The sequence below is a fragment of the Vulpes lagopus genome, chromosome 19 (assembly GCF_018345385.1).
Source record: "Vulpes lagopus strain Blue_001 chromosome 19, ASM1834538v1, whole genome shotgun sequence".
NCBI lineage: Eukaryota > Metazoa > Chordata > Mammalia > Carnivora > Canidae > Vulpes > Vulpes lagopus.
This window is the reverse complement of record NC_054842.1, coordinates 39,270,103-39,289,264: the sequence shown is the minus strand read 5'-3', so window position 1 is coordinate 39,289,264 and position 19,162 is coordinate 39,270,103. Positions and strand designations below refer to the sequence as shown.

The following is a 19,162-nucleotide window of genomic DNA, read 5'->3' as shown; positions in this document are numbered from 1 at the left end:
AAAAATGAATAAGTTATATATTATGCCATGCATTATATAATGTCCAATAATAAAGTATGAAGAAACTAAAGCAGAGTGAGGAGGCAGAGAATGATGAGGACTGTCACTTTAGATAGGATGGGCAGCAGAGTTTTCTGAGAAGTCTTGTTAAGCAAATAACAAAATGAAAGGAGAATGTTGGGATGGAAAGCATTTTGGGCAGAGGGAGGCAGAAAGAAACAAGTGCAAGGGCCCAAGGGCAGTTGTCAGCCCACCAGCGAATCAGGAAAAGACGCCCCTTTTTCTGGGCAAATGGCTCAGAGCATGGCCAGCAGACCTATCAGCCTCCCTGCCCCCACAGCGAGCCGGTGTGCAGAGACAGCCGGTGCAAAGCCACACAAAGCCTCTCCTCATGGTACGTGCTTCGGACTTAGAGGAATAGCAGGAAGGCTGGGGCAGTGGGAGTGGAGAGAAGATAGAAACAGGAAGAATGGTAACTAGCAACCTCAGTCATAAAAGATTAATGATTTAGAATAAAAATCCCTCTGTTTCGTGAACTAACCACCAACTACATGGGATACGATTGAAGAGCCACCCCTCCATGGGCCACCAGTCTCCTCTTCATCCCTCATTGTAGTGATGATTTTCTCCCATCAACCATGAGGCTGATATCGAATTTAAGATCAGACCTAAAGAAAATATCATTCCAATTCAGAAATTTAAGGCTGGCTCTTTCCCAGCCCATCTCACAGAGGAATTCTCTCCTCCTTCCCTTCTTTGGATTCCTTCCTTTATACCATTTGTATCATACCTGCCTTCCTTGAGGCAAGACATTCTGCACAGCAAAGTCAAAAGAACCTTGGCCTAAGTGTAAAATCACTAATATTCTTTAAGTTACATAGAAAATTAAAAAAAAAAACAAGTAAAATAGACTTTCTTCATCCCTTGTTCAATCTCTAACTCCCTTATGGGAGACTTTCATTTTCTGCTTTATTTCTAGATTGTTTATAAAACGTTTTACAAATCTATTTATTGCTTTGCCAAGCCCATAACCAATTACTTGATATTAGTTTTTCTTAACCATTTAAGAAGAAAAAAAAGTGTTGTGTTGTATTGTGTTGACATCTGCTAGACCCGGATTAGCCTGTCTCCCCTAAGTGGTTATTACTTAGAATTTTGAGGACAGTAGATAAAGTATGTACGTTGCCAAAGGACATGTTAGAAATGTTAAGTTGAGGGGATCCCTGGGTGGCTCAGTGGTTTAGCGCCTTGCCTTCGGCCTAGGGTGTGATCCTGGAGACCCGGGATCAGGTCCCACATCAGGCTCCCTGCGTGGAGCCTGCTTCTCCCTCTGCCTGTGTCTGTGCCTCTGTGTGTGTGCGTGTATGTGTGTGTGTGTGTGTGTGTGTGTGTGCGTGTGTGATGAATAAATAAATAAAATCTTAAAAGAGAGAGAAAGAAATGTTGAGAATTTCCAATGCAATCTGGAGCTGGGAATATGAGATAGAATTGTAGCCAACAGAGCCATTCCATTCGCATTCCACCTCCCTCCAACACAGACCCAATTAAACAAGGTTAGTATAATCAGGAAGCCTCCAAAATAGAGGAGTGGCCATTCATGTGATTTAAAATGGAAAACAAAGGGTAAGTTCCTTCCTCCAGCATTCAAATCTATTTGTTAATTAAAAGTAAAAGAGCATGGACATTGTTAGGATAAAGGAGAAATCAGGAAAGTGAGATGCAAGCCAAGGGCCAGACAACAAATAATGCAGGGCTGACAGTTCTCTTTGAGATGAACAAGTGTGGTTGACTCATGACTCTTAGTTTTACATGGTTTGCCTGCCAGATGGCGCTTATCCCTCCCCCCAGCCCTGACCTCTATGGGGTGGGGACCGAGGCTGGGGTGCAGGTGTCTATCTAGCACATTACTCAGAAGTAAAATCACTGAAAGCTTAATGGTGTTTGAAAGAGCTTTGAAATATTCCTTGTTTCAAAATGGCCACAGTAAAAAAGCACAGAATGGTTGCATCGAAGCCTTGTGGACGCATTTCCCATACAAGTGAGAGCAGGGGGTAGTTCCGACTTCCCTTTGTTGTGCTCCAACTTGCTCTTCTTCTGTGCCCCGTGCATCTACTACCAGCTTTGTACATGATGTTTATCACTGCTGGTGAAATACACATTCAAAAGTGTCTCCAAAAACAAACAAACAAACAAAAAACAAAACTGTCTCCAGAATGCTCACCGTAAATTTATTCAGTAATCCCTATCCAGTAGAGGGAAACCTCTCCAAGGCAGTGAGTTAAGTGCATGTGAAAATTAAGTATACAGAGTTGAGACTCTTGGGAGAAGACACAGAGGTTGGAGGGGCAGGGCAGGGGTCAAGAATAAAGCAAAACTAATGCATTTTGACCATGGAACTCTCAGAACACAAGCCTCAGAGGAAACGTGCCGAAGTGTGACCGTGAGAATAACTATGTTCCTAGACGTAAATGCTCCTTGTTCACTCTGTAGAAATAAAATAAGTGTGCTGGAAAGAGTCTATTGATAACTCCATATTATATACTGTATTCTTACAATAAAGTAAGTGAAAGAAAATAGTATTAAAACATAAGAGAAAGTGCATTTACATTTCTAAACTGTATTTATCCAAAAAAAGAAAAAATCCACATATAAGTGACCCACACAGTTTAAACCTATGTTGTTCAAATTCTTGTGGTTTTCATATGAATTGGATACAAGAATGAATGTAAGATAACTGAAATTCTCTCTCTCTCTCTCTCTCTCTCTCTATATATATATATATATATGTATATCTACTCACACACACACAGATATATATGATATGTTAACCTTCAATTAATTTAGTGATTGGCACCCGAAAAATTATGCTGCTAAATATTGTCAACAAACAGATATTGTACCTCAAAGAAAAGAAAAATTGTTACATTAAAATACTAAATGTAGGGCAGCCCAGGTGGCTCAGCAGTTTAGCGCCTCCTACAGCCCAGGGCCTGATCCTGGGGACCCAGGATCGAGTCCCATGTCGGGCTTCCTGCATGGAGCCTGCTTCTCCCTCTGCCTGTGTGTCTCGGCCTCTCTCTCTCTCTCTCTATCTCTCATGAATAAATAAATAAAATCTTAAAAAAAATAAAATAAAATAAAATCTTTAAAAAAACCCTAAATGTACAGGTACATGAAAAGATGCTCAACATCACTCATCATCAGGGAAATGCAAATCAAAACCATGAGGAGATATCACATCACATCTGTTATCAAAAAGACAAGAAATAACAAGTGTTGGTGAAGATGTAGAGAAAAAAGAACGCTTATACACTGTGAGAATGCAAACTGGTGCAACCACTATAGGAAACAGTATAGAAGTTCCTCAAAAAATTAAAAACATATGTTTTAGTAATTCCACTTCTGCATATTTATCTGAAGAAAATGAAAACACTAACTTGAAAAGATACCTGCACTGCTGTGTTCATTGCAGCATTATTTACAATAGCCAAGACATGGAAACAACCTAAGTGTCCATTGACAGAGGAATGGATAAATAAAATGCAGTAACTATATGCAGGGGAATACTACTCAGCCATAATAAAGAATGAAATTTTGCCATTCACGACAAGAAGGGTGGAACTTGAGGATATTGCTGAGTGAAACAAGTCAGACACAGAAAGGTAAATGCCATATGACCTCATTTACATGTGGAATTTAAAACAAAACAAAACCGAGCTCACAGATGCAGAGAACTAATTAATGCTTGACAGAGGCAAGCGGTAGAGGGTGGACAAAATGGGTGAAGATGGTCAAAAGTACAAACTTCTAGTTTTAAAATAAACAGATCATGGGGATGTTGTATAATCTGGTAACTATAGTTAATAATACTGTATCACATACTTGAAAGTTTCTAAGACAAACTTAGAAGTCCTCATCATAAGAAAAAATTGTTTATAACTACGTATAGTGGGATCCCTGGGTGGCGCAGCGGTTTGGCTCCTGCCTTTGGCCCAGGGCGCGATCCTGGAGACCCGGGATCGAATCCCATATCAGGCTCCCGGTGCATGGAGCCTGCTTCTCCCTCCGCCTGTGTCTCTGCCTCTCTCTCTCTCTGTGACTATCATAAATAAATAAAAATTAAAAAAAAAATAAAATTATTAAAAAAAAAACTACGTATAGTGACCAATGTTAAGTAGACTTAATTCCCAATACAATCAAATACTGAATTATTCTTTGTATACCTGAAACTAATATAATGTTGTATGTCAATTATAGCTCAATAAAGATTTTATTTTAATTTTTAAGAGGGGGAAAAAACAAAATGGAACTATGGCCAAGTGAGCTTGAGGCCCAAACAGAGCCAACTGAGATGCCTTCCCCTTGATGTTAAGTATGCAATGATATAGCAGAATATTTTCCTTTCTATATGAATCCATTGTAAAATCAATAATATTATGCTAAATGCAAGGATCATCTATGAAATCATGGAACTGGCTATTTGCCTCTTTACAGAGATGTAGGGTATGGCAAGCCCCGTGGTAACAACAGATGTTATTTGTTTGTAGAAAAATGCTCTTTATATGAAATGTACCTTCCAGCCATGCCTAATCTGTCACATACTGCATGCACACATGCCTTATTTGGCATCATTCTTTTCAGGGACTTTCTAACCAGATCCAGTTAGTAACCACATTCAATAACACTTACGGTTGAGCTTTGGGCCAAGATGCAACAGTGGTTTATTCTCATCAGTTGTGGTCATTTAATTATTAACAAAGTTTTCAACAACAACTATGGCTATGTGAGGTAGTAAGTCCCTTCACTGGAAGATGTTCATCAAAGCTGGCTATACAATAGGCTCTCAGGAAAACGCACCCTGTAAAGGAAAGAGTAGGAGGTTTGGAATAACGAAGTTTGACTCTGGCTTTGCCACCCAACAGCTGAACATCGCTGAGCCTCTGCGCTCTTGTCTGAAAATGGGGTAGTTTGGATTTATCTTGCAAAGAGTATTCTGAGAATTAGAGCTAATGTATGTAAACCGCCTATCCCAGTACCTGAACACAGTATATGTATTCAGACTATCATTAAGGGGAAGATGGTTGGGCTGGGTGACTAACTCACAGGATTATGTGACGTCCCTATTCTAAGGTTCTAGGATTCTAAGTTCTAGCCTTTTATTTTTTTTATTTTTTTTTTTTGAAGTTCTAGCCTTTTAAAGGCTTACAGTACTGAAAAAATTTTCTCCAACCACAAATACACGGTGACTGCTTAGCACGTGCAAAGCACTGTGTTCCAAAGAATGAGGAGCAGGAACTCAATAATCTATCTTACACGCTTGTATAACTCTTTCTCAAGTTAATGAATGCTACCTAAAAGGCCCTCTCTTTTTTTTTTTTTAAAGGCCCTCTCAAAAGCAAGCCAACGGCCTATGACAGTCTCTTACCCAAAGGGTAACTCTGAATTGGGATGAATAGACATGTAAATGTAACACCTTTATGGAAAGACAATATAGGCTCTAGCTAGGAAACAGGAAGGGCAGAGTTGGGAGAAATAACTCCAGAATGGAGATGGCCGTCTTAGCTTAGGGAAGCTGCAGGAGGGACTGAAGGCGTGGGCAGGTATGGTCACTGCTTCCTTCGGGACTGCTGGGTGACAGATGGAGACCTCCAAACACGATTCCCAGTGACTCAGAAGCAGGAAAGGGGAGTCCATCCTAGACCTGGGAGAGGGAATGGAAGCAAGCTGGACAAACAACAGGCATGGACTATACAGCACAACTCAATAGCATAATGGCATATCCTTATCAGGAAAGGGTCTTGACCCTCCCTGTACCCCAACATGTTATTTATAAATTACTTCCATGTAGTATATACTACATATGTATATCATAAGTATATCACACAGTAAGTGTATCATAAAACCTTCACAGAGTATAGACATCAAATAGGATTTTGAAACAGAAGGTGTAATATTTTATTCTTCACCCTAATCAGTGTTCTTGTGCACCGCACGTTGGGGACCAGAAGTACAGAACAGGTGAACTTGTGGGAGACAGGGGAGTAAGGTGTTGTCACCCCCCCGCATAGAACCTCAAAAGGGAAAAACACCCTCTGCCAGTCTCCCTCTGCTTTTCTTCAAAAGAGAACCCTGTCACCATGTCAGGGAATAGGCAGGAATAGTGCCAGATAAGAACTCAGTGTCCCCACCACTCTCTCTCTAGCTTCCAGCCTTCTGCCTGGCCTTCAGACTGTACTTTTCTTCCAAGGTTGCCATAGTTACACCTGATGCCACTGCCAGATGGTTTCTGCACCATTAGGAAGCTCAGACTCTACAATCTGGTAGTGACCATATCTGACCTGGAAGAGTTTGGGTAATAACATTAGGACTGTTTTCAATTTGGAGAAAGGCAAGTACTTTGTTTAGACTGTATGTTATGAGGAGAGGGAATGATCTTTACAGAGTTCTCTTTTTTTTTTAAGATTTTATTTATTTATTCATGAGACACACACACACACACACACAGAGAGAGAGAGAGAGAGAGAGAGAGCGACAGGCAGAGGGAGAAGCAGGCTCCATCCAGGGAGCCCGACGTGGGACTCGATCCCGGGTCTCCAGGATCACACTCTGGACTGAAGGCCGTGCTAAACCGCTGAGTACCTGGGGTGCCCTTACAGAGTTCTCTTTATACGGTGTCCTGAGTACAATGAAGCACTGGGACCACTGTGGGGTTTGTGTGGTGGGTTGATTGGTTTGGGCTAAAAACTAGAGTAGGAAAAAAATCATTTCTTGCAAGAACAGGTATACTGTTAGCAAATATCACAGTATTTTTCCCCCTTGTGGGCTTTACAAACAGCTATCAGAGCACATCAAATTTGCTATGGAATTTTTATAAATGCTTCATCTTCTGACTGTAGAGAGAAACACAAATAAACCTATAAATCAGTCCATAACAACATCACCAAAGCAAATCACGTGGGGAAAAAACATTTTTCCAGTTTGCTACAGTTTCCTGATATGATTGCATTCTGCAGTCGAAAAATACAGAGCACCCAAAATACAGAGCCTCCACAGCACCCAAAAATACAGAACCTCCACAGAACTACAAAAACATTTGTGGTCTTGGTTTGACAAGCTTTCCATTGGGAGAACTAGCTGGTTTCTGCCTCTAAACACGGGTACCGGCATTCCAACGTAATATTTTTTTTATTCTTCTTGTCAAGAACTTGATAGTCCTGGTTACTTACTTTAGAGATGCCTTATCTCCCAGTGAACCTTCAGGGAATGGTAGCCAGCCTGCCCCTCCTATCAGTTTAGCCAAGCCCATGGGGTGCAAGCGTGGTTCTCACTGACAAGAGGCAGTTAACTCACCAGAGTTAAACCACAAAACCTAGTCTGGATAGGATTCGGGGAACACATTTTTACATCTCAAAACTTTAAAAATTAACTCTATAGATTGGTAGTAAATATGGAAAAGTCATAATGCTGGACTCAGTTTGTTGTTGTTGTTGTTGTTTTCTAATAAGTTAGGTCAGCTTTGCTGTTTCCTTAGATCCTATTTACTTGGCTTTGTTAAGACAGCTGTTGGGTTAGCAGCAAAAGAGGTTTCACGACACCACTCCATGGAATTAGTTGTGCCTCATGTGGAGTGGGAGATGGAAGAGAAAAGAGAAAAGCAGAAATCACAAAGACTTTCTGCAGGTTAGATTTCAGATTTTTTTTGAAAAAAAAATTTGTAAAACTGTTTGAAAGAACATTATATTTTATTATAGCTAATCTCATCACTCAGTTATAAACATTATTTTATCTAACTAGAATTTTTACAATTTACAGTCAATTCCATTATTTCAATGTGAACTATTCTATTTTCTCCAATTAAGTGAACTGATTATGCAACTAAAAGATTAGTAAATATGGAAGTTATTATTGGATCAACATTTTTTACAGGCTACAGCTTAGATTGTTTGTGGAGTCCAAAGAGAACATGAAAATCTTTTTCCTACTCTGCCCTAGATTCAAGTTATTCATTCCCAGGATTGATTTATAAATGTCTAAGTCTTAATCCCTTTTACAAATTAACATGAGTCTTTAACTCAGATGTTAAAGGAAGGTTGCTTTAACTTGTTTTAAAAGTTTAAGACTACAGACAGTGGAAAAACAAAATATTTAAAACAAAGCAGTAATTGAGTAACTACAGCAAAATCTCATTCATTAATCAGGAATTGGTGATAGTTAAGGAAGGCACAAGACTGAAGTGTACCTCTGGCCTAATTGTGTAAGAGTTTGCTAAGTCAGCTACTAGTGGAAACGTTTTTTTTTTTAGACAGAAGGCTGAAACCTCTACAGAGAATGTTTCTGACACCTTTAAGTAATTCTAGACATTTAAAACATTGAATTCTCAGTTATAAATAAGTCTTATCAATAATTTAAGTCCTGCTTGAGCCACTGCTAAGTAAATCTTCCTTGACCTACTTGTAGGATTTGCCCTGGTGAGGAAGGTAGCCTTTCATTTATAAATGAAAATGAAAGCCTTTTCCTAAATCAGACTGCCCTTCCCTACTGTTCCCTTTGTGCAAGGCAGGTCGGATGTTCTGGTTTAAGTACGTGAGATCCAGCAGCAGCTTGCGGGAGTTCAAATCTCCCTTCTACCAACTGGGCACGTTACTTACGGCCGTGACGCCTCCAATTTCCCAGTCTGCAAAATGCACAAAATAATACTACCTAAAAGGTTTTTAAACTGTAAAGCACTTGGAACAGTGCCTGGTCCCTTTAAAATGAGCTCTGGTTGCCACAACACTGTACTGCAGGTCAGTGATGTAAGTTAGATTCAGTCTCACTCCCGGGGCATCACTAAGAGAAACTTCTGTGAATTGGTAAACGTTTTAGAGCGGACGGGTTTTTTAAGTCCCTCCTTTGACAAAGCCCAAGGGCAAGTTTTCTTTCACACCGCAGTGCATCACAACCGTGTCCATACTTGAGCCTTCCTTCCCTCTGGCCTCCATCCACCCAACCTAGCCTGCCAGGTACTTCTGGTTAATTATGCATAAGCCCTTTCCAAGCCACCCCCCCACCTCCTAGTCTCTACGAACTCGTCTTCGTTCTCTTTTCATTTCGTGCCAGAACGCACCTCCTCCCTGAAGCCCTCCCTCCTCGACGCCCTGCGCTGCGATGGCCCTGGGCTCCGGCACAGCTCCGCTTGGCGTCTCCTCCGCAATCAATTCTCCGGCTGGTTCGAGGCTTTCTTGAATCGCCCGGTCTTCGCCTGAAATTTTTCACTGAAACGTGGAGTTTGCACAGTCCGCCCTGAGTTGTTGGACTTTGGCTCCAAACCAGAGTCCGAGTTAAAGGCACAAGAACACGACGCTGGGCGAGCGGCGGGCCCCGCGTGGCCGGTGAGCGCGCCCGGAGTCCCGCGTGGGAACGGCGCGTGGGCCCGGACCCGCGCGGAGGAGCGAGGAGGTTAGTGACGCACCCGAGGAAGCCGCTGGACGCAGCGGGGGCCTGGGGCTGTGGTGGCGCCCCGGGGCGCAGGCGCGCGCTCACACCGCCGGCCCCGAGCCACGGAGCCTTCTCAGGTGTCTGACGATGACACGACTCGGATCCGGACGCCGCGTCAAAGGCCCCCGCTTCCCGGCGCGCCCCGGCCCCCGCCACCTCCTTAGAGGGCTGCGAGCGCATCCGTCCGCCCGGCGCAGGCTCGCATCCTCGCGCCCGCCAGGCGCGCTCCCCCGGCCTCCCCGCCCCCCGCCCCGCGCCCCGCGCCCCGCGGCCGCAGCTCCCCGCCCCCCGCGAACGCGGCAGCCCAGTGTCCCTCGGAACGCCCGCGGGGCTGTCGGGCTTCGAACCCGCGCGTCGACCCTGGCCCTCGGCGGGCGCAGCCTTCGGCCCCCACATCAGTCACTTACGGGCCCGCTGGGGCCCCTGCGGCCCGAGGAGCGGGGGATGGTGCGGAACCCGAGCCCGGGGACAACCCTATCCCCCGAGGCGGCCGCGAAACCCTAGCCGGGGAGGCCCCCGCCCGCCCCCCAGCGCTAGGCTCCTCCATCCCCGCCTCCCGCTCCGGGGGCGGCGGCGGCGGCGGCGGCGGCGGCGGCGGCGGCGGCTGCGCCCGCACCGGGCGATGCCCAGTCACCGCAGCAGCGCCGCCGCCGCAGTCCGCCGCTGTCGCTGCCGCAGCGCGGGCGGCCCGAGCCCGAAGCGCGGAGCCTGCCGGAGGGGCCGCCGAGCCCGCGCGCCCCTGCCAGCCGCTGCGCCGCGCAGGACCTGATTATTATTATTATTTGTTTATTCTTTTTTTTTTTTTTTTTTTTTTTTTTTTTTCCTCCCCAGGAACGGCTGCTCGGGCTCAGGTCCTCTCGTGAATCTGCAGCGACGCCCCCGGCGCGTGCACAAAGGCTCCGACGGCGGCCGGCGGGGGCTGCCGGGCGCGCGGGAGCGGGCGCCAGAGGTCGCCTGTGCGCGCCCTAGCCGGGCCCCGGGCACCATGCCGCGGCGCCTGCAGCCCCGGGGCGCCGGCTCGAGGGGGCCGCCGGCCGCGACCGCCGCGGCCTCGGAGGCCGGCCCGCGTCCCCACCCCTCCGCCGCCGCCGCCGCCGCCGCGGAGCCCCTGGCCCCGGCCAAGCCGCTGCTGCGCTGGGACGAGGTGCCCGACGACTTCGTCGAGTGCTTCATCCTGTCGGGCTACCGGCGGCTGCCGTGCACGGCGCAGGAGTGCCTGGCCTCGGTGCTGAAGCCCACCAACGAGACGCTCAACTTCTGGACGCACTTCATCCCGCTGCTGCTGTTCCTGAGCAAGTTCTGCCGCCTGTTCTTCCTGAGCGGCCGGGACGTGCCCTTCCATCACCCGTGGCTGCTGCCGCTGTGGTGCTACGCGTCGGGCGTGCTGCTGACCTTCGCCATGAGCTGCACCGCGCACGTGTTCAGCTGCCTGTCGCTGCGCCTGCGCGCCGCCTTCTTCTACCTGGACTACGCGTCCATCAGCTACTACGGCTTCGGCAGCACCGTGGCCTACTACTACTACCTGCTGCCGGGCCTGAGCCTGCTGGACGCCAGGGTGATGACGCCGTATGTGCAGCAGCGCCTGGGCTGGCACGTGGACTGCACGCGCCTCATCGCCGCCTACCGCGCGCTCGTGCTGCCCGTGGCCTTCGTGCTGGCCGTGGCCTGCACCGTGGCCTGCTGCAAGAGCCGCACCGACTGGTGCTCCTACCCGTTCGCGCTGCGCACCTTCGTGTTCGTCATGCCGCTCAGCATGGCCTGCCCCATCATGCTCGAGAGCTGGCTCTTCGACCTGCGCGGCGAGAACCCCACGCTCTTCGTGCACTTCTACCGTCGCTACTTCTGGCTGGTGGTGGCCGCCTTCTTCAACGTGAGCAAGATCCCCGAGCGCATCCACCCAGGCCTCTTCGACATAATTGGCCACAGCCACCAGCTCTTCCACATATTCACGTTCCTCAGCATCTATGACCAGGTGTACTACGTGGAGGAGGGCCTGCGCCAGTTCCTCGAGGCGCCGCCGGCGGCCCCCACCTTCTCTGGCACGGTGGGCTACATGCTGCTGCTGGTGGTCTGCCTCGGCCTGGTCATCAGGAAGTTCCTCAACAACGCCGAATCCTGCAGCAAAAAGTGAACCTCCGCCTTGGAGGAGGCTGCTGGTTCGCCCGCCTGTTCCTTTGGAGTTTCTGTTGTTGCTGTTGTTGGTTTGTTTTCAAGTTTTGTTGTGTTTCCTTCTTTGCTCCAGGAAGGTGCTGCAAAACCACAGGGAAAAGGGTGACAAGAGGGGGAGAGGGGGGTGTCTCAGTGCACTTGGGGCTTTTGAAGAGGGGGATGTCTCAAGCAAGAGGGACAGAGACACTGGTTCTCACCCCTGGAAAAAAATGCGGGTGGTGTCTCTGACATCCAGGGTTTTTTTTTGTTGTTTTTTGTTTTTTTCAAAAGGAGCGAGTGAAATCCCAAATAAAACCCCATACAGTTTGGTTTTCCAGTCGTCTTCTGTGCCGGTGGTAATGACAAGTAGTCCTTGTGAGGTCAGGTATGCAGTAAAGAGGGTAAGTAGACAAAATCCTTGGGTACTTCCATTTCATTCTGAGGAATGCTTGGATTTGTAAAAAAAAAAAAAAAGAATGGAGCTTTGTAGGAAATGGGCACAAAGACACAAACCCAGGGCTTAACCTGCTAGAAAATGCATGGTATGTGAACACAAATTAATTATTTCAAAATGTTTCTCCGATGTTATTTATATAGTAATATATACAATGATTTTTCATAATTTATCGAAGCCTGTGATATGCACTGAATTGTCTTTGTTACATAGTTTTGGATCTTGCAGCCCTTCTGCATTGCATACACTTGAACTGGACATCAGGGCAAGCTGCTTGAGAATTCTCAACTACTTTTCTTAAACAGTATTTTCTGAAGGCTTATGTGTGTTATGATACAACTGTGAATTATTCTACCTTAGGGACTCTGGTTAAACTATTGTTGAGGAGCTCAGTGGTTTGTATACATCCCAGATTCCAATTTAATGTATTCCACAAAACCCATCCGATTTTTTTTTGTTTTTAATTTAATTCTTTCGTTCTCTACTTATTTAAATTGCCACTGGAATAAATGTGCCTTTTGAAGCAATGCCCAAATGACTGGTCCTCAGACATAGTTTCGTGCATGGAGAGAGCAGTAAGAATAAGCTTTTCTTATTTTACTGTAAATCAGGGTCTAACATTCCACCCAGGAGGGAAGGAAGATGGTGTTGGTTTTAAAATTTTGGACTGGAAGTAGCTTACCAGGACATGCAGAGCATTTGGCTTCTCTAAGAAAAGGAGCCAACCCACTAATGTGGCTGTGGTTCCTAATGCAGGCATCGGGGAAGGTTAAAGATCGCTGTTCTAGACCAATGCCATTTATCCTTGCTTAAAAATACAATATTCAGGAATAACTGAGGCAGTTATATTATGAAAGTCAGGAGCATATTACTTGAATTATAACTGAAAATGTTGAGCTAAACAACATTACCTTAGCATAGTTAAAACATTGAAGTCTCATTTGGATCCACACTATGGAAATGAGTGGCAGTCACCCTAAATCATGGACAAGTTAGAAGATGTCTTCCTGAGATACTTTCTAATGACCACATTGGCCAATGTTATTTAAGACATTTCTCACAAGCGATAACCTGTATTTGAGATAACAACTCTAGATTAACACAAACCACTGAGGTGGCTTATATAATTTAACTTACCACACTTCCTGACAAGTCCTTTTGGTTAGGAGCCAAATAAGTCATTGAATGGGGAGTCTTGACTTCATAGTATAATTTAGATCAAGCACATAAGGTAGATGAACACTTACCTCAGCACTGGTAGGCTGGAACTCCTAAAAAGATTGCTGTTTTGGGGGTATGCTTTTTAATCTCTACTGTATTTTTAAACAGAGAGGCTTGGCACAATTCTCTGGAGGAACCAGTATCCTTGTGCGTTAATTTGCACAGAGAAGTTAATATGTCTATATTTAATTTGGAACCTCGTAATGGGATCGTAAATACGCTTTGCACATTTGCTGATGGGTGTTAGTATCTAATCTTTTGTAAAGTGCAAGGAGATTCCCATTAGGTGATAGAGGCTGAGAATTTGTGCCTAGCACAGGTGTCATTCCTCAGCTGTAACTTAGCTCAGTGCGTGTATTCAAGGACAGCTGTGGAAATCGGGATATGCAAACTTATTTGCATGTCACTGTTGTCTCTTCTAGAGCCCCAAAGAATGTTGGTTTGGAAGCTAGAGAAAACAGGTTGAGGAGTGTTTGCTAGCTCCCTGGTAAAATGGGACCTCCCCTTTCAGAAGCAAGTGTCCGAGGGACAGAATTCTGTAAAGGGTCCAGGAGTTTGAGAACAAGAAATAAACCCTGTATTTGTCATTTTAAATTTTTTGTTGGAAATCTTCTAGGTCTACAGAATTCCCTTCTTGCCCTGTGTCTTTGTCCTTAAGCAGAGGCCACTTAAGGATAAAATTATACCCATATCATTTTCAAGTGATTATGATGCATGAGCCCAGTGAAGTGACACACTTTTTCCCTCAAAGTTTTCAGACTCAGTATGCCCCAGGGAGAATGAGGACTCACTTCCCTTCCCTTTGCCTTTTCCTTCCTCCATTTTCCTTTCTCCCATTCCGTCTTAGTTTTTATATACCACAAATAACATGACAAAAGGACCTTCCAGCTGAAAACAGTGGTTTGGCTTCACTTCCTATTTGCAGATAGATACCATATATGCTATAGAGGACCAGGGATGATTTATGAAACTACGTATGTTATTTGCTAAATTTTATGAGATTTCTGCCCAGATAAATGATGATATTTTGGAATCAGCAAATATTTACTCAGTCTCCATTTGCATGGAACTAGCCAGGTATATTATTACATATTTCAGGGGTAATACAGCAATGAGAATAAATTATCTTGAAAAATATTTTTTCACATTCTCCATTTTGCCACATCCATTAGAATTCAGTTTTACTGTATTGTGTTCACTGCTTGAAATGTAGGACAAATGATAAATAAGAATGTACTCCATTATCTCTGTAAAACCTATTTTGGCAGTGGAATTTTGAAGCATATTATGTAATGCATTTTATTTTTACTTGTTAGTCATGATCTAGATGACATCTTAAGGAGCAGCGTCATGCACTCATGCCTGGGAAGCGAAGGTGTTTGACTTTGGAGCCTGTCACCCTGTGGGTTGGCCTCTGGGGTTGACTCAGCTGAGTTAGTTGGTTAAAAGGGGTTCCTTTCTCCCCTGTCCTTGCAGCTGCACACTCAGGTGAAAGGAATGACCTTCCCAGATAGACGTGAGTTTCTTGGTCTTGTCATGACTGGCTCGTAAAAATAAACTCGATCTTTTCCACTGGCCATACGCTTTCTATAAATAGCCCAGGAAGAAAGTATGGGGCTTCAGAGCTGGCCAGATTGGCCTTCACATGTTTCCATTCATAAATCCTGCCCGTAAGTGTTTGCAGTTAAAAACCATTTAGCCTAGTTTGTCATGCCACTCCAGGGGAATCATATCTAAGAATGCAAAACTGGGGGGATGGAGGTGATTTTTTATAATTTTTTTTCTAATTTGGTGCTGACTCTGAGGGCTCACAGCAATAATAAAGAGGGATTGCTACCTTCAGATTTCTTCACAACTCTATTTAGTGAATCTGCACAAAGCTAGAAGAGTAAGAGGCAGGTATAGGAACCCTCTTCATTTCTAGGTTATACCAAGGCGACAGAATCAAGTTGTCAAACTGGCATTAGGACACGGGGATGGCTGTGTGCTCAATCGTATTTGCCAGTTTGCATAGCTATGATGCCTGGTCAGGCACACAGACACTAATTGGAGATGTGTGTCTCCGTAGTTATATATCTATGATTAATAATATCTATTTTATCTATATAGATATATAATTTATCGTTGTAAAACAGAGCAAAGTGAGACATGGTTATCCTTGAACTTAGATTACAAATCTTAAACAAAATGTTACTAGGTACTAAATAGTTTTTATCATCTTGGATTATTCTTCATCTGTTGAAGTCTGCCACTGCTGACTTCACGGTCAGTATCCTTTGAGTCAATTTCCACATTTGTCCATGTAACCCTTTTAGTGATCATTGAGCACCTACTGCATATGAGACTTTGGGAGAGGATCCATCCGTATTATTCCAGCTGTTACCCATTTGTCTGCTGGTGAAACAGAGGAACACCAGAAAGCCCTCTGGCCGGGGACCATACTCTGACCTTGGCCACAGCAGAACATCCCAAGCCACTGAGTTCGGTTCTTTTCTCCTTTCTGTTAGAATGGGAGCAACGCATAGAATCTTATTTCAATTAACATGCTAACTTACCCAGAATCAGTTCATTCGTTCATTCGTTCGTTCTTTCTTTTTTTCTTTCTTTCTTTTGTTCTTTCTTTCCTTCTTTCTTTCTTTTTTTCTTTTTCTTTTTCCTGTCTGCTCCTAGGCCTACGTGAATTTGATGGCTAAAAATAACTAGAAAATTTAATGTACAATGCAGGTGAAGGTAAGCAGGCATATTACATGGAGAGAGTTGAAAAATTTATCACTACTAATTAATAGAGATGCTAATAACCACCACTTTTTAGGAGGTTAATAGTATTCATGTCATCATGAAACAAGGTTCATCCAAAGTGCCTAAACTGTGATGTTAGTAAGTGTCTGAATGTCATAGATAGCATACTTAAGTTTTAAAAATAGGAGCTTAAATCTCCAAAGATTAACTAATGTTCTTTAGCCTTTTTTCTCTCTTAAGGTCTTTATGTTGTAATCTATAAAACATGTTTTAGGAAAAATTACTTGGAGGAAATTATTTTTAAAAATTATCAGATGTGAAAAAGACAGGAAGAAGGCATAAGCAGGGGGAGAACAAGGAGGATTAGATTCAAACAGAATGGGACTCAAGTTCAACTGTGGACAGTCTCTCCTGAGTTTTAAATTTTGTCCCTAGAAAAGCATGTGAACTCCCATGGTGTTAGCACTCAAATGGACAGGCAAGGAATTCTATTTGGCAGCCTAACCACATCCTGTAGCTTTTGACCTGAGCACTAGTGCCAAGGTATATTTTGAGTAGTACTCTTACCTCTGGCTTAATGTCCTTAATTTGTTTCCATAAAATTAGGACATAAGGCAAAAAGGCATTAGGGGATAGCACCAGCCAATTGTAAATCACCTTTTGCATCATTTCTTTGAAGGATTGCCAATATCCTCTGACATAAATCGCCTGACGAAAAGCGAACAAGCCTAGACAGACTGAAAAAAGAAAGCGTTCATTGGTTAAGCTGAGCACTATTGTATTTCAATGTGATAGGCCACGCACCTTCCCGCTAAAGATTTTATTCCTTCTTCAGTAGTACAAATAATTATTTTTTAATTGTGAAAATGAATATCAATTCTCCTTAGTTACTATTCCAAAAATCTAATACAAATTTTTGCCATTGTTTCCAAAGGACAAATGTATTGCATTTCTGATTTGCAGATTTCTAACCAGTTTGTAGACTTTTTTTGTTTTAGAATAGCTTCTTAAGGATCTGTGAGCAAGTTGCAGAATTAGAGTGTTTATTTATAGGTCTGAGGCCGAGAATGCTGGTTTGGTTGTTAACTGTGGCAGGATGTGACTTTTGAAAGCTCTGAGCACATCCTTGTATGCAAAAATGATCACTTATTTACTATTTAGCTCAATGGAAAACAGCCTTTTGTTTGAGCTTTTGAAAATGTTCCCCAATGTATTGTGCTTCTGATTGTTATACATGATCCTTAATATTTTTGTTCTTGAACAATTTCTGAAAGCTATTCCAAACGTGGCATTCCTCAAGGAATATTTCTTGAATGTGCAGAATTATTCTCAAATGTGTAAATGTGGCAGGCCACCTTTCTCATGCCTTACAGCTCCACCTAAAATATGCAATAAGCACTCGAGTAGGAGTGGAGGGGTCTTCAGATGGTTATTTAACCATGCTGTAGAAATTGCCCTGCTCCTCACTGCTCACCCACAACATTGAGAAAGGACACCATGTAAATAAACCTTTGTTTCTAGATGAGGGGAGTATGGGGACACACATTAATCTCATTTCTTCTTTCAGTTCCATCTCTAGTTAGAAAGCATAATCTGTTTTTAATATGCTGGATGCAAAAAAAGAAAATTAATAGGAAAACATTTTAAAGAGGTATTCTAATTTTATATTTTAAAAGTTTATAATAGCAATTTGTTTGTAAAAACAGGCCTTAGCACATAGATGAGAACCAGCGCTTTTTGGAAAGCCTCATCTTTGTCCTGGGAGTTTAATCACCTAGAGCTCTTACCCAAATGATAAAGGCCTCGTAGGTCTTTAAAAATGTAAATAATGTATAGTTTAAAGAGGGGTAAAAACCCATTTTTTTTTTAAATGAAGAAAACAGGTCAGATATGTCCTAGGTGTGTAACAAGGCTAAATTAAAAGTCTTTTAAAAATTCTAGTTAGAAACTTCATTAAATTCACTCTCCCAGCAAGGCTTAGCACAGGTCTACTTTTCTACCGGATTGGTTTTCTTTTATGGAGGCTATGAGCAAAATTATTCTAACTAAGCAACTAAGTACCAAGAAAAAAAGGGATGAGGCACAGTTCACTTTGATGAGGATATAACCACAGCGAATGACATAGCCAGGAAAATGTACAGCCCCAGACATGCGCTCCTCGCTTCCGTGGAGTGGAAAGGAGCATAGGGTCCCACGCCATTGATTACACAGACCAGGAAAAGGCTGTCTGTGTGGCAGGGCTGGGGACAACCCCGCGGCTGTTCTTTTATCTGCATAAAGCATGTGGTAGCTCTGAACTCCTCACTTCAGCCTTCTCCCAGGCCATTCCCATCACCCTGGAAGCCTTCGGTTTCCACAACTCAGCCATGAAGACAAAAGGTTTCTAAAAGGATTCCATGTATATATTTAGGCCTTGTCAAACCATCTGCCTTACGAGGTTCATTCATTTCCAAACCAAGGATTTAAATATGATTACTGTGCTCAGATTTACAAGAATGTACAACCAGCAGGTCCCCTTTTGCAGTAAAGGGCATTAATTGAAGGCCATACTCATTTTTTCCCTCAGGTCAGAGGCAGAGGGAGGATTTCACAGTGACCAAATAGAGACCTCCTTGTGTCAGTATTTTTTTTTTTTTAAGTTCATTTAATGGTGATAATGGAGGGAGAAAAGAGTAAAGGATAATGCAGGCATGAAGAAAGAAACTGAAAGATCCCACTGCTTGCTAAATTAATTCCTCTTCTTAGGCTACCTGACTCCAGCCATCACCTACATCCTAAACAGCTGTATTTAGCTGGCTAGAGAGGCTTCTCAGGATGTCTGAACTTCCATTAGGGACTACGATGTGGTTTCAAATCAATAGTGTACTCTGCCAGAGAAGCATTATTTAATCATAATTCCACATTACCTGATAAACAAATCTATAGAAATAGATACTTTGATCTGTTCTGTGCATGTAGCTAACAAAATTGTGACTCATTCTCTTGTATAGTTTGCTATGATTTTGGTTTTCTGAGATATTTGTTCCTTATGGTCTTGAAAATGGAATTCTATATTAATAAAGTAATTATGTATTTTTTGCTGAAAAACAAATGTATGAAGTAAGAATAAATTATTTGTAAGCA

At 43.5% G+C, this 19,162-nt stretch overlaps 1 protein-coding gene and 1 long non-coding RNA gene across 2 annotated transcripts; one reads left to right on the top strand and one right to left on the bottom strand.

Annotated features, from left to right (window-relative positions):
* Positions 1-2,214: 2,214 nt before the first annotated feature.
* LOC121478891 lies at positions 2,215-9,242 on the bottom strand. The gene is made up of 3 exons (XR_005984604.1): positions 9,107-9,242; positions 4,690-5,701; positions 2,215-2,484 (listed from the first exon to the last, which is right to left on the bottom strand). It is a non-coding gene; the product is annotated as an uncharacterized LOC121478891 (long non-coding RNA).
* Positions 8,828-19,162, top strand: PAQR9 (progestin and adipoQ receptor family member 9). Its single transcript, XM_041734320.1, has 2 exons — positions 8,828-9,438; positions 10,309-19,162. Exon 2 carries the CDS (start codon positions 10,463-10,465, stop codon positions 11,606-11,608), a length of 1,146 nt encoding a protein of 381 aa, XP_041590254.1. The 5' UTR covers positions 8,828-9,438; positions 10,309-10,462; the 3' UTR covers positions 11,609-19,162.

Excerpts from the sequence above, each read along its gene's own strand:
- PAQR9 (XM_041734320.1), top strand. The coding sequence starts at position 10,463 with ATGCCGCGGCGCCTGCAGCCCCGGGGCGCCGGCTCGAGGGGGCCGCCG.